At 33.5% G+C, this 16,233-nt stretch overlaps 1 protein-coding gene across 4 annotated transcripts in view; it reads right to left on the bottom strand.

Moving 5' to 3' along the window:
* Positions 1–16,233, bottom strand: part of LOC579286 — a 148,148-nt gene that overhangs the window by 97,921 nt on the left and 33,994 nt on the right. For all 4 annotated transcript variants that reach the window (XM_030976578.1, XM_030976577.1, XM_030976576.1 and 1 more), the window contains exons 4-5: positions 13,122–13,258; positions 2,224–2,356 (exon numbers count right to left, since the gene is read on the bottom strand). In XM_030976578.1, the coding sequence (XP_030832438.1) occupies positions 2,224–2,356; positions 13,122–13,258 (270 nt within the window). The remainder of the gene's footprint in view (positions 1–2,223; positions 2,357–13,121; positions 13,259–16,233) is intronic.

Here is a 16,233-nt window from a genome sequence, read left to right on the forward strand (position 1 = left end):
TAAAAAAATTAAAAAATTAAGCACATGCCTGCAAAAAATTTATGTCTGGCTTAAAATTTTAAAGACAGAATTTTAAACAGATTTAATGACAAGCTTGATTTTGTGGTTGTTGTTGGTTGTTTTCACCACTCAAACTCAGAATTACACAAATTTCCCTTGGTTACCTCCTCTCGCCAAAATCAATTTGAAGTAAGACTCCCATGGTTAGATTAACTAACATGGCAGCTTCATCCAAAGTAAATCATATCAACAATTTATCAGTGATTGACAAAATCAATGAGCTAGTTTGAAATACAAGGTGACAAATCAATAAAATACATTCCTATCCTATGATCATGAATTCCCTTTTCACTGCGATACACTAATAAATATCAGATATTTTAGCAAAATTATCTGTATAACAACTAAATGCCTAGGAAGTACTTCACAGTTCATTAACTCTCATAAGGGCTCCTATTTTCTTTGAAATGCAGATGTCTATGTAATAAGTACATTTAATATTATTATATATTATCAAATATTTCTGATTTGCACTCTTTACATTTTGCTGTGAGCATATACATTTTAGTAAGTAACAATTAGGTGATATAGGCATAAATCTTCGTAGGCAAAAATTACTCAATAAAAATCTTGAAAGCCTCTTAATGGAATAAATCAAGTTAAAAAAATGAGATCTTATATTAATTATCCCTATCTCCAACCATCAATGACTTTTTCATGAGCTATAAGTATTGGAAAACCATGTCCACAGGTTTTACCAAAAATATGTGCGATTAATGGTGATGTTGCAGAATTTCAGGGCCTCTACATTCGTGGGAGGGAGGTAGAGAGAGGCCGAATGCCTAATGAAAAGTCAGGAAAAGACTTCAAGCTGCAAACTTCCTCTAAATGAAATATACTGTCACTCAATTACCCATAAACTAATCTCACATACTCCCACTGAATTTTCTGCATTTCTCATGAATTGGAATTATTTGTGCTTCTAAGGCATACATAAAATGTATACACAGATTCATATATTCCATTTACGGGATCCAATTAATTGTCTAAAGTAGGTTGAAACTGCAGTTTTCATTCAAAGTTATAGTTTTAATTTGAAAATGATTTTGAAAAAGATTCCTTTAAGAGATGTCAAGATGTGAGGCTCTTAAAATGAATTTCAAGTTTTGATAGAAGGGACTTTAAACAATCTGGCAATATTTTCTTTGGTAATTTTGTTGAGGAGTTATAGAGGGAATTTAGTTTTGAATGATAACATGCTTCCTGGGTGTGAGCCAACAATTCTTTCAACAAAGGGAATACAGTTCCTGTAGTTGTTCGAGACACAGCCTATAATTACAATGATTAAATTAAAAACGATACTAAATCTGCCCTTCTTTCAAGAAAGTGCAGTACAGCCTTAATAGTTATGTGGCACAATCCTTCTTTTCTTGATACAGTGTCTATTTCATTATTGGGGGGGGGGGGGGGTTAGCTGCTCATAACACTATTGATTTGTTTTAGTGTAATTGCTCTTTGAATAATATACCTTTTACACTAATTATAACTTAACTCATGGTGTCAATGCGGTGATTCTAAAAGGGTTTTGAGCACACATTTTTGATAAGTCATGTTTAGATTGGACAGGTCTACTTCCCTTCCAGACGGCTACTACAACATTAGCTCGGAAACTTGCTGATAAGCTGCTGTTGTTTTTAGACGCTGCCTGTATGCGTGAGAGGTCATTAGAAAATTGAAATCTACATTACCGAAACTAACCAAGGTACAAATACACAACAAAATACTACCTAACTTCAGATTTTGCCTGACCGAATGTCATAAAGAATATGAACCAGATGGAACTAATAGGTAAGGCAGGATACATCACAAATCACATGACTATTAAACACATTCCTGATCTAAACCTTTTTAGCCAACTTTAAAACATCATTTAATCTAATATCTTTAAATTTACTTTCATGATTTTTTTTATAATGAATACCAATATCTACATGTGTAGTACTACAATTTGGTGAAATTTTAGTTTAATTTATTCCTTTGTTTTTATATGTTTACCTCTGTATTTGCTTTGCTTGTTGCAATATGCTTCAATGTTATTGTTTCTATCCTTATTTAAAAGAAGATTTCCCAATCACACTCACATAACTAGATTAATGACAAATAATGGATTTCCTAGATTTGTTTAATTTGGCTTTCAATTGGTAAAGACTCAAAATAACCCACCTTTCTTGCAATGACAAGCTGCACTATACTACCACTAGCCTGAAGGATATCCACAACAATGGTATGGGTGACATTCAGGAGACCGGTTCCGTTGATCAGTAAAATCTCATCTCCTTTCTGTAATCTTCCATCCCTGTAAGTAGAAAACATACATTCAAAATAAACCATCAAAATCAGTGTAAAGGAATTAGCTTATGAGATATGTTATAACAGTTTAAATACACCTTTGCCCATAGGGTTGGAGTGATTTCTTAACCTCTTTTCATTAAACGATTGTGACAATATGATTTAATCTTGATAGATAAAGTTATATCTTCTCAGAACTTTATTGATCGATCTCTATTGGTCAAGCTTTATTGATGAATAAAGTTCTGTAAATATATAAACTTTATCTATCAAGAATACATAATATGTCACAATCAATTCATGAAAAAGGGAACAGTAAGGAAACGTAATTCCAACTTCATGGAAAACACTGTACAATATAAAATGTATTTATTATCTGGGGGAATGAGTAAACTACAATCCATTTGAATTGATACATTTTAAATAATACATTCCTATAAAAATTTTGTTCAAAATTCAGGAATTTATGAACAAATGTGTTCTTTTCTCTTCCCAAAAAAAAAAAATCAATATCTTCATCCTTAAATCAGATTGATCATTTATCCCAACAGTGTAGCAATGACTATATTCATTTATAGACCCCATAACTACATCATAAAACATGTAATATTTCACTATTTCCTTATGCAGAGTATACTTTTAAACTATTTCAATAGTCATGCTTTCTTCATAATCAAATGGTTCCTTCAAAATAAACGGTACCCCAAAACCTAAAGGAAAATCAATTCATCAATTGATATCATTTGATTTCAATTCCATGGAAACTATTTATGCTTTAAAAAAAAGAGGCACCTTTGATTTGATTGCTAAATGCCTGTGCATGAGTCACTCACATCAGGACAATCTGGTTATAATCTCTATCAAACGTACAAATAAATAAGCAAATACTTATCCAAACTGTTCTGATGCCCTTGCCCCCATGTCACTACACATTTAGCTATCATCTCATTGCTATTAATCCCATATGATAAAGATGAAAGCTACCTCTCCCTCCAGCAGATTGCGTCAATCTGTTATCATCAATTAACCATTCTAGGTCACTGGATGCTCAGTACATAGGGAATTCGATTTTTTTTCCAATAAACATATTCTGATGAACATGTCCTGGCTTTTTTATCATCAAAAACAATTTATTCCCCTAATCATCTTAGATTTAAATACTAAATCCTTTTCCAAATATATACTGCATTCAAGGTCAAGATATCAATTTACAATTTTAGTCATTATGATCATGTTATGAGGTATTAATTTGTTCTTTTCTCTGTGGAGGGAAGATATCTAATCCAAAGCTTTACATGAAGTTAATAGAGACCACTTTCTTTCATACAAATTTTGAAAGGTTGTACTTAACAACAATTTGTATTATGATGTAGCTAGTTCTAAGGTGCTAGATATAAAAGTGACTTGATGGCTAAGTTTTTTTATTTTTCTTAGTGAATATTTTTTTTAATAATTCAAAATCAGAACAAAGACGAGTAGACTAAGTTGTTATTGTTGTTGTTGGGTTATTACTTTGTTTTGTAAGTTGACAAACAACATAAACCCAGATGTTTGAAATTTCCCAGACTTCAACCGTTTCTACAGGTGAATATTCATGACCTGAATTCTTCGAACCTTCTTGCTCCCAATCGGAAACAAAACCAGGATGACTCATAATTTCCTTCTTTCCTATTATTGAAATTCCACTGAAAGATTCACCCTTTAAGAAGTACACTGGAATAATCCTATTCTCAGAGCCAAAGGAGTACAGAGATAACACCATCCAGGCTCCAAGCTGACAACAATACTGAAGAGCAACATTTGCCACTTTTATGATGCGATCAAGACTTCAAATTACATTTTTGTCTGTCTAATTGCCATAGACGTAGCAACGGAGACAAACTTACAGACAGTGAAACTTCACGGCAATCTCATACAAATCTACCAACACTCCTACACCATCAACATGAACATGTATATATAATGAAGGGTCCGTCTTGTGCTGCATACAGTAAAATGATTTGAAATAAAACAAACTTACTCCAAACAGTATTTACAAACATAAACATTCTTAACGGCTCCATGCACTCATCCATGGAACAGAGTACCGGTAGGCCTACCTGGCAAGAATCCAGCAGATGATTCTTGATTTGACAGGTGAATCTTCACAATATACAAAATTACATAATATTGAAATAGTTCAGTACGGCGGGGTATAAATGGCCGATCTATGTGCACAGTGGTAGAATTTTGAAGAGATTGCAAGTCAACAGGGAGGCATATAATACGAGCTTCTTGGCTTAGAGAACAACGGTGCTATTGGTTCACTCTCTACAAAGCCCTACAAGTATTCTCACTTTTTCTTCTCTTTGCTTACAATAGGGATTATCCTAATGACTAGTAAAGGTACTGGTGTCCATTCAGTCCTCTCTACTCCAATGATTCTTATTAACCAAGAAACCCTCATAACAAGCACTGACTCTAAAGTTATGAAGGGGTAACCGATAGGTCATGATAAGTCCTATTCGATATGTCCAGTCATCTGATATCTATGTATGTAAAAAAGTAAGAAAACAACTTCTGCTTTCATAACTGTTGTAAGTACAAAACTACAAATCCCAGATTAATAATCATATATTGGTTAATTCAATCTGAACAAACTAGAACAGGCTATTTATAAGGTTGTGATGCACTTGACCCAGCAAGATATGACCAGAATATAGAGACCAGATGCATTGTAGCATACAGGATGCTTCAAAAATGAAATAATTAACTCTATCAGAAGAGTCTTGAATAATAAAAGTTAAATGTCATTTTCTTTCAACACAAACCATGAAGGCCTACGTGAAGATCTACTGAGTACTCCCTAAACATTTAAACAAAACTTTCAAATAATGAAGAAATCACACTTATCTATTTGTTCTCATTATGGACTCGACATGTTACTTGGTCATTAATTTAACACATTGGCATCTTTAAAACGAGAGGACTCAAAATGTCATGTTTTTTAAATTCTGAGTCCAAAATGGACAATGCAACGTCCCAGGGTGTATTGTCAACACTTACCTGGGAATTCTACCAACTGTCTTCAGTGATCAACCCACTCATACCCTCTATATATCGCTAGTACAGGAACTTCCTATGTCCTTGGTATTGCCTATCTTATCCAGTTTAGATATGATTATTCACGGCTGCTTTCCCTATACCATGAGCCAAGACTGAAAATTTGAAATTATATATATATATATACTGGTATAACAAATATAAATGTGGTAAGCTCTATTAGGAAGCTTAATAATTAAAAATGACTTAAACTTATATTTCTATACATGTAAATATTGGATATGATCATGACATTTTGTAATGCTTTGTAATCATACCAAAGCATAATTCTAAATCAAGTTTCCAAACTTGGAAATGTTTTTTCTTGTCCTGTACCTTCTCCTGAATTGAAACATAGGATTGTCTACCTGGCGGCAACTAAAATTGCAACATATCCAGAAATTTGTTATCCTTCTGGTTCTCGAACTCAGAGTTAAGTTTGACTTAGGATCTTTGTCAAATACCCCCTGATCCGTGTTAGTGTCAAGTCTTGCCTAAAGACTTTCTGTTTAATTTTTTTGTAAAGCCCAGTTTCCCTGAAGTGATCTTGTTTTACTATAAGTTTATAATTCTTTCAGCAACAAATCAAATTTAAAACATCCCCTCTCTGCTCTCAATTGTCTCGTTTCCAAGCACTTAGGTTTTCTTGATGAATATCCATTTCCCCTACCACCTTCTTCTAAACTTATTAACAATAGCTCTTCATTATAACAGACCTAGCGGTAAATTGAATATCCCTTCTAATTACCCAAAATTTCCTGTAGTGGTGTGACGTAAAGACTGTGTTTGTCAACTGTTAAATACCAGACCAATTTGTGCTCCTAATTCTATGACATCATAGGGGTCATGCTCGGGATTCCCCTAGACAAACATATTTGTATATAACTTTGCAATAATTCTTGCTGACATACAAGTGTATTCCACAGATTTAACAAGAAGGTTCATCCAAAGGATTTAGTAAGGTATATAGAGTGACCACAAAATAAGGAACTAGCAACAACAACAATAACAATCAAGCAATACCAGTATCTAATATATGAATCTGAATATACACGATATGAAAACAGATTTGATATGGAAATGCAAACAAATATACTTTATTTTATTTCTGCTTTTCTTTTCTTTTTTTTGCATATTTTATTTCTCGCTTCAGTTGTTGCTGCTGTTATCATCCATAATATCATCATATTCCACGACTGATACAATAACTAAGAAAATTCACCTTGAATGTAACTTTTACATTATCCAAATCCCTTTCAGTGTAAATTGAAACAATTATATGTACAAGATGATATACCAAAATGTTTCTGATTTTTTAAAGAAATCACATAAAAGCAAAGCATTGATGACCCAATGTCTTGCCTTGTCTCTCAAGACTAATACAAAACTGGAAATGTACCTGTTAGGCATTACAAATTACTTGGTATACATACAGAGAGTGATCCAGGTCATGATACAACCCTAGATAACAAGGCAATTGAGATGCAGTAACTTATCAACAGCTGCTGTGAGCAAAACATGTTCTCACCCATTTAATATCATATGCCATTGTTATAGAGACTTTAAAATCAATACTTTATCATTTATACCTTTTCAAAAGCTGCCTTCTGTCCTCAAAATCGTCAATTTTATATCGGACTGCAATCTATTTTCTGCTTATATTTGACATTCATTTAATGGGCTAATGTAGAGTTAACACATTTCAATTTGTAATAATCATACTAGATCTGGGGGGTATTTCACAAAGATCCTAAGTCGAACTTATCTCTAAGTTGGACTTTATAATTATGGAAAGCCGTTAGCATCATTGAAAATATTTTGTAAAAATTATTTTAAAGGCATAACATGTTGATTCAAATCATTCATATTTCCTATTATCTTGGGAGATTTTATGTTCTTGATGTGGAATTTATGAAAAGTCTTAAATACTTGAATTTTGCCTTTGAATGTATTTCATTATAAGGCTACAAATGGCTCGCCATAATATTGAAGTCCAACTTAGAGTTAAGTTTGACTTAAAATCTTTGTGAAACACCCCCCAGTAATTATATTCCTGCTATAATGGTTATTTTGTATACTTATTTGATTGGAATAATATGAATGCACATACATGTTTCATTATTATAAAGGTTCATTCCCCTTCATCCAGGTATGGTGTCACTTAAATAATCATAACTGAAAGAAGGAAACTGGTTTGTTGACATCAGCAGAGATAGATTGAAGCAAGACTAGGCGAGAGACAAGTCATAACCCAGTGCTGTCATCACAGGATATAGTTGGGTAAGCCTAGATAGAAGACTAGCAGTAATCAGGAGCCTCCAATACTTCATCTACAAATACTTGTTTTCCTGCATCAGGTGAAACCTTACCTGGGCCTTAAACTTTTCTGGCTTTTATTTCCTTAACTCTTTCACGTAAATGAAACTGACAAGTCTTTCCTGAAAGCAAGATTCAACATTTTCTCTCAATTTTCATAGACATGTAATAATCACAACAGACTCACTGGCAAGGTGATTTGGGAAGTATGCTGCATGAACTCTAAACAAATAAATGGTTGCTTTGAAGTGTATCCATTTTGTTTTTAATGTGCCCAATGAAATATTATGGCTTGTAATGTACCTGCCTTTATATTACAAATAATTTTAAAAATCTGCAATACACTACAATTTATTTGTAATGCTTGTTAACTTGTCCTGTTACTACTAGATTTTTGTTTTTCTCCTTTCTTTCTAAAAGATTTCCCCACATTTGTTTTTGTCAAATGTAAAACAATAAACGGAAATGGTATCACAAGGGGAAATTTATGCTCCAAGGCTACAAAAGAGGAAAACATCTTTCTTTTCATCAAAATCAAACTAAAGGCATACCCCTAAATGGCTCATCATGACTAATAATAACTACCTTTAAAACGTTTAAACACAGAAAAAGTGTCATTGTATATTTTAATTTCTCGTGTTGCTTTAAGGTTTGAAGGAAGCCGTATGCTACAGGTTCAGTTTTTAAATTGTTTAATGTTTTTAAAAAAAGCAACAATTGCATTTTATCAGAAAGTTATTAATTGTCTTGAGCATAAGCATTCAAAAAGAAGAAAGGGTTATTTATATTTCATGTACAAGACTAACAGTCCAAATGTATATTTTTATCTGATTTTCTCAATCATTATTAAACTAGTAGAAATCAAATCTACATCACATATGGACTATATTAAAACCATTTCATAAATACAACATTTTCCAAAGCTTCTAATTTTGATTTCTAGTCCTTTTGATACATTTATCTTATTAAAAGCTTAATCACATACATTTGTATAAAATTTGTTTATTTTATTTCATTTAAAAATACTAAATCCAATCCCAGAAATAAATTATATATAAAATCATTCTTGTTTTCTTTATGAACTTTAGCTAAGTGTATATATATTTCCCTACTGTACTAAAGAGGGTAAACGTAGAGCTCCGTATGTATTAAGTGCATGACAAGTCAAACACTACTTACAGTAGAATCACAAGTGATTAAGATTTCTTTACTAGTTCTTGAAACCAATATAGCATCAATTAAGCGCATTAATGGCCCAGTCTGACACATGATAGTATAGATCATCCTACTTCAATCTATTCCTCGTTTATATCGAGATTTACAACAAACTTTCAATCTCTCACAATCCTTCACTATGACTCCGAGGGAGGGAGAATTGTTGCAGAATATAGCACTTTGAGGAGTATTTTTAGCACGAGATGAAGCAGGCCCCTCAAGTTTATATCTATTCATAAGCCCATATATACATCCCTTTGCAATACTTAATTCCTAATTTGTACATGTATATATTCAATTCACATGACATTTTTGTAAACCATATAAGGACATTTTCAGGAAGTGCAAGGTTTTCATAAATCCCTTTTTCCAGCAAATTCTGGTTTTGAGTGAAGACGTGCTTTTGTTTCGTGTATATACTTGGAGCTACCTAACAATGCCAGTATTGATGTTCATTTTCTTCTTTTATCGTAAAGAGGTATTTGTGCGAGAGTATCTTATTGGCTATTAATCTTTCACTTGACACTCAATAATTTCTCATTGGTGCACAAGAGTAAAATAGATGGGTAAAACCTTGTTTGCATAGTATATCTCATATAAAACTTTATCAAATAATAATAATAATACATTATAGAGCGTAGAAACTATCCATTATCCAACATTGAGTATATATTCTACTGCACTACAAGAGTTCCTGATATGCTTAGATTTACAGTTAATTGAAAAGATGTGCTTTCAGTTTTGATTTAAAGATATTCACAGATGGTAATTTCCTGACTTCCTATGGTACCGGTAAGTTATTCCAGAGTTTTGGGGCTGCACAAGCAAATGCTCGATCACCTAGCATTATTTTTGTTTTGATAGATGGGATCTGCAGCAACAAAGTATCTTGGGAACTGCGCAAGTTGTGATTGTATTGATTTTGTTTAAAATTTAACAGTTCTTTGATATAAGTGGGAGCTTGACTAAGAAGTGTTCCAATGCCTCACTACATATATCATATATTGTTTACAATTGTCTTAGCAGGGTATATATTTAACAACCTGAATGGGATTGGCATGACATCACAAATACCCACAATTTTGTACAACATAATTGCATGCATATTATCCTTCTATAAAAACAAATCATGTACCGTATTTGCAGGCGTAAAGGCCGCAGTATTTTTGGAAGAGAAAATATCAAAAAGTCGGGGTGCGGCCTTTACGGCAAAGAGTAAAAAAAAAATTTAAAAAAATTATCTTGCATTGTTGACATGAATACAAAAATAAATTGCTAAACCAACATTTGCCGATAGATCTTGATCTAAGTTTGTGCCAATGCATTGCAAAAGTAAAGGAAGGGACCATTTAACAGACCTGCCGCGAAGCATCCATCTGAAGTCGCCATTTTGTTTTCCATTTCATGCAGTTTCGCATCACACCGTACATTGTGGTAGGGGTATATATTGGACACCAAATCTGCCCGCGATCACTTTTTGAGCAAAACTTCTGGTAAATTATAAGAATATTGATGAATTTGGTATCAGTTTGTAAAAAAAAATAGTGTTTTACAAGAAAATTATGACTATTTTTTTTGTCCGTTGGTTGTTTTTTTTTCCTTTTTTTTTTTTTCCTATTTGAAATGTCAAAGTTGGGGTGCGGCCTATGCGACGGTGCGGCCTTATCGCCGGCAAATACGGTATTCAGAACCAGGATGTTGACTTTGTCCTTCTAGGTCCAAGCAGATGAAATTTCAACCTAAGATTTTGGCTTGCTTCAGTGAAATACACATTGCTCTGGAAATTCTCAATTTTTCAGTTTATTTTATATTGTTGGATTGAACATGAAAAAAAATCACTTAGTGTGGGGTTCAAACTCATTTCACTGGCTCCATTCATGTGATTTAAATGGGGAACAAGGTCAGTCACATGACCTCTTCCAGTCAGCTAAGTGGTCAGGTGACTTACGCTCATGTTCTCTGATTGGATTAGCACCTTTATGTGACTCAAGCTGAGTGAGAAGGACTTCTCCACAATAATCTTTTTGATCCACATGTGGTTTTCTTGCCATTACTCAACAATTAATAGGCGGTCCAGACTATAGGAAATTTAAATGCAATGTATAAAAAAAATGTTGTATAAAGAATCATCATATATAGCAAAAGGAGAATTTAAAAGACTTGATAACAACATTGTATGCAAAAATGTTCTGTCAAGAAAATTTATGAGAGCTGGCCAATCATTGGTGCGCATTCACGATAAGCACTGATCAGTAATATGATTTTGAGGATACCGGTACGATGTTTAGACTAGAAGAGGACCCTGATTCTTTATCAAGTTTTCATTTGACACAATGACATATGGGTTTTGCTTGAAAAAATAACATGATTTCTCATTATTTATTTATTTGGAGTGGACTATTAGGCTATTATTATTATTATTATTATTATATTATCAAGCACAAAGCGATATTCCTACGTCCCTCATGAGTATGGAAACCATTTACAGATTTTGTTCACAGTTTTCTTGATTAACAAAATTCTTTATTATGCATGGTGAGGTGTAGACATCATAATGTAAAGCTTAGGAGAAAGTGCTTTATTATAGAGGGAATTAGACTGAAGGAAGTCATTGTACCTCAGCCCTCTCAAACATGACGCAGTTAGCTATGATAAGGACTATACAACGGTCTTCCCTGGATATGAATCATGTATATCAGATGTTCACAACGTACAACTTTCAGACAACAGGTTATGAACTCATCTCCTTCTAGTGCTCATTCACGTAGATTGTATTGTATGTTTGGAGCGAGAAAGGTGGTAACTTTGTGTTGGAGTATATGAGTTAAAGACCTTCTGGCTCCAAACAGATAGTATGTTCATTTATAATGACACATGAGTTTGAATGAATGCTTTCTTAATTAGCTACACATGTTAGTCTCTTGGGGTTTCTTTTTTTCTTTATCTCTTTGAGTCACATACAGAAGGCCCCCTCCTCATTGACAATGAATCATCTTTTAGTCTGATACTTGCAGGCAAATGATTATTTAGTATATTCTTTGAAACAGGTATGCTGTATATTACCAAAAATTATGAGAGACCAATTATTGCTTTGATTAAATCAAAGAAAGGAGGGTTCTTTTTAAGGTTTATTAAGATTTGGCATGGTAAACAGCCACGTTTTTAAACATTTAAATAAAAGGAAGCTGCTCGCAAAAAAGGAGATTTACTCATCTCTGTGTTATAAATACAGAAGTGTGAAGTGTATCACAAATGTCGTAACCAAAATAAAACTGCAGTATATTTACCCATCATATCTGATATATGAGGTTATATTCATCATTATCAAAGTCTCACCTCGCTTTAGTCAGGTAATTGAAAAGCGCTATATAGGAAACCCAGGTGATGTAATTGGGTACCTGGTAGGAATTAATTCCTTGAAATGCTAGAGCGCCGCAATGGCAGCACAGCTAAAGCCGGGGTAATAATCTCCAAGTTTGGAAGCGCTTAGTGATTCTAATAAGCGCTATATAAAAACTGGGTATTATTATTTATTATTATTATTAAACCAGTATTGATATTATTATCATTATCAATCATCAATAATTAACATCTTAATCAAATCTTAGGGAATATAACAGGTGGAAATAACTCAGAGAAATACAACAATGAGTCTTTGCAGGGGCTACCATATTGATTTCTATTCGATTATATCTGTATGGGTTCAAATCCATTGAATACATCACAATGTTTCCACATCAATAGGTTCAAACACATTTGCAAGGGTTAAAACCTACTCAAAGCTTTGGAAAGCAAAAAAATATTGATTGATTCATTGACTTTAATTGATTAACATCTCAATAATCATAATTCTTGCAGCCGCTTACCATTGTTTTTATCGAAAGACAATTTTTAGCAAACAATAGATGAAAAGTAAGGTAAAAAACCACGTTTATCCACAGAAAAACATGGACACATCTCTTTCCATTATACTTTTTATACAGCAAAACCCCGGACATGAGCTAACCTCAATTATAATGGTGCTATTTGTTAGCTCCAGTTACAAAATAATATGCATGCATATTGTATTGAATAGAAATGAAACACATGATAATTATTTGGTAATAAATTCAAGCTCAAACTTGAGCTCGAACAAGGAATAACTAATGAATGAATGTTACCTGTCAGCTGGACTGCCTTCATCGATTCCAGCTACAAAGATCCCAATATCTCCTTTCCTGGAACCTTTCCCTCCAGCTATCTGGATCCCTAGAGAGCCCTTGTCTTTCACGAGGTGGATCTTCACAACTTCTCGCTTCTGAGAGGAATAGAAATCAAACAATTCATTGCTTTTCAATTCAACTGGTTGTCTCAGCTTTAGACTTCAACTATTAAACAGAAATCCAACCTTGATAGCAAAATACTCTTGAGAAAAGCAAAAAACTCAGAGAAGAAGACTGGTGAAAGTTGAAAATGAAATCTGACAAAAAACTGGAAAGACATGAATTTGTTATAGTTGTAATCACTAAAAATTGAGAAAGTTATGATTTTGTTTAAAATTGAAATCACTAAATATGGGCTTTTCAAATTGGCTGAATCTTTAATGTCTCTGTGATGTAGTGGAGGACAACTTTCCTATTTGTTACAACACACAAATTTACCAACTTTCAATTTTCAAAAATGTATGACTCAGGAGAATCTTTTCTCTTTACAGGACCTACAATAATATACTATTGTTAATATATTTTGAGTAGTGGCCCCAAAGGAGAGGGTCCTTTCTTTACACAACAAACGGGAGAGTTATCCAAGCCTACGTCTCAATCCGTAGACCAAACTGCCAATTTGATATTCACATAGACTTAGTGATCACATATTTTGAAACCCTCACAACTTTCTAAACATTGGTCTGATTTATTTCAAACTTTCCCCAATCTGTTCATCTTATATTTCAGCTTTCATAAAAATGAACTTATCACATGGATAAGATTGCCCTTTAACAACAAAACAACATACACATGGTAAACTTCAACTGCTGAGCATGAATAAACAGTTTTTGTTGTTGCCACAATATACTTCAAGAAATATTTTGACAATTCATGTGATCAAAACCATTCAGAACATTCTGATTACAATTGTGATCACTGATTACAAATCAAATACGCATGCACATATTTTATTGACTACATGCTTAAATTTGACATTAAACTTAAATAAATCAGTTTTACAAATATAACTTTGTACATGAGTGTCAATCTGTCATTAGTGAAATAAATATAATCTATGAATCCAAATAACCTAATGAGAGCAAATACTTGTGCCGCTGGATGCTTTAATAGTTCTTACGCATAAAACAAATGTTTCATGATAAATCAATGACATTGAACAAGAAAATGAAAAGAGAATGAAACTTACATGTAAATCACATAACTTAACAGATTTTCCTGAGCAATATTTGTATGGTCTACGTAACTTATCCATGGTAGAAACTGCAAAGTGCACCACTAACAACCACATTAAACCGTGCTCCTGTGTGATATCATTCCAGTGAAGGGGGATACAGATTGCAATCCATAATCACATACAATGAAATAATCCTTACGACCGATCATATTCCACATCAGGCATAGGAACACTTGTAATCTCTTTCAAGACCCTGATGGTATTGTTAGGTCCATGCTTGAAGTATTGCATACATACACCACAGAGAGTGAACATGTAGCTCTACAGCAGAGGAACAACACCTGCTATACACCATTTAGTCATTAATTTTGTCAGAGAACAAAACTATCAAATGATCATCACGATCACGGTACCCCTGCACTGAATATTGTGGCCAACTTTATGGCAGGCTAACTTATATGTATTTCGACGAAATACACATAATTACATCAATACCCACAAAGCCTTTTTTATGGAGAAAAAAATCACATTACTCAATTAAATCTAGTAAAGCTGAAGAAAGACTACATCAAACAATGACCGTCGGCCTTGAGATCTGTGACTGGCTACACTCCTACATACTCTCACAGATGGCTCTGGATTAGGACTGTCTGCTTTCACACAGGTGTGAGTATCTCTTCATTTCAAAGTGTGAATCTCTAGGAGCATTCACACTACAAGAAAATTCACACAAATTTGTATTTAAAAAAATTGTTCCAAGAACCATCATACACTCAAGATAGCAATGTTTCATAAAGGAACATTTAACAACATTTATGTAAAATTTTGGTGAGGTATGTGCAGTGCTACATCTTGGATATAGTTAAAGGGCAATCCAACCTTTGTAATAACTCATTTGTAAGAAATCAGAAAAATTAGAGAAACAGAATGGTAAAATGAGTCTGACCGACAATAAGAATTTTGCATGTTAGAAATAAAAGATCACTAAATCTATGTGAATCTCAAATTGGCAATTTGATCCGCAGACTGTGATGTCCTAAAGGTATTGCATAACTATACATTGAATTTTGTTGGTCTGAATGGGGGTCTATCACAAGCTCCCAGGCCAGAATCATTGATTGCATCAAGTCAGGGGTGAATTACTCATTTCAAGAGAGTCCAAGTTGTCCCTCTGACAAATCTTTGACATTTTTAGGTCAGGATCTACATTTTATGATATTTCTATTTTCTAGACTCCTGGGAACTGTGTTAGGTCCCCTCTATGTCCTTGGTATAAGCCAGAAACTTATATATTGTATTGTTTGGGAGATCTCCATGCATGCAATGGGGTTCCAAAGGCAAGTGACCCTCTGATATTCATAATGACTAAGAAGCCTGACAGAACACAGGTACTCCTTGAAAATCTGTGTTGGCTGAAAATGAAATGATTTCTAATTAGTTTTGTTAAAACTAATTACAAATCATTTACTTTTCAGTCAAATATTTTCAAAGGGTTCCTTCCTGTGTAATGTCAGGCTTATGTAGTCGATAGGTTTAACAAATATTTCACCAAAACATACATCAGACAGGACTCTTACTCAAGGGGGCACCTACAAACCTTTTTGTTCTTACACTGAGAAACTGTTGGTATATTCTGTTTGGTTAATTATCTCAGAATGTAGAGAATGAACATACTAACAAAACTGATACCATGGTATATTTGCCAAAGCTGACTTTATACACAAACAACCCTACACTGCATGTTAGCCAATAAGCATAAGAAATGATCTAACTTCTGGGTTCCAGACTAGTTTCTAAGTCCAAATTAGAATCTTGAAAGACCCTCGAAACTCTTAAAGCCCCACTGCACTACTTATAGCTACTTATGCCCTCCATTCAGCCAACAATGCCTAA

The sequence above is a fragment of the Strongylocentrotus purpuratus genome, unplaced genomic scaffold (genome assembly GCF_000002235.5).
Source record: "Strongylocentrotus purpuratus isolate Spur 01 unplaced genomic scaffold, Spur_5.0 spur5_scaffold_9, whole genome shotgun sequence".
Classification (NCBI taxonomy): Eukaryota; Metazoa; Echinodermata; class Echinoidea; order Camarodonta; family Strongylocentrotidae; genus Strongylocentrotus; species Strongylocentrotus purpuratus.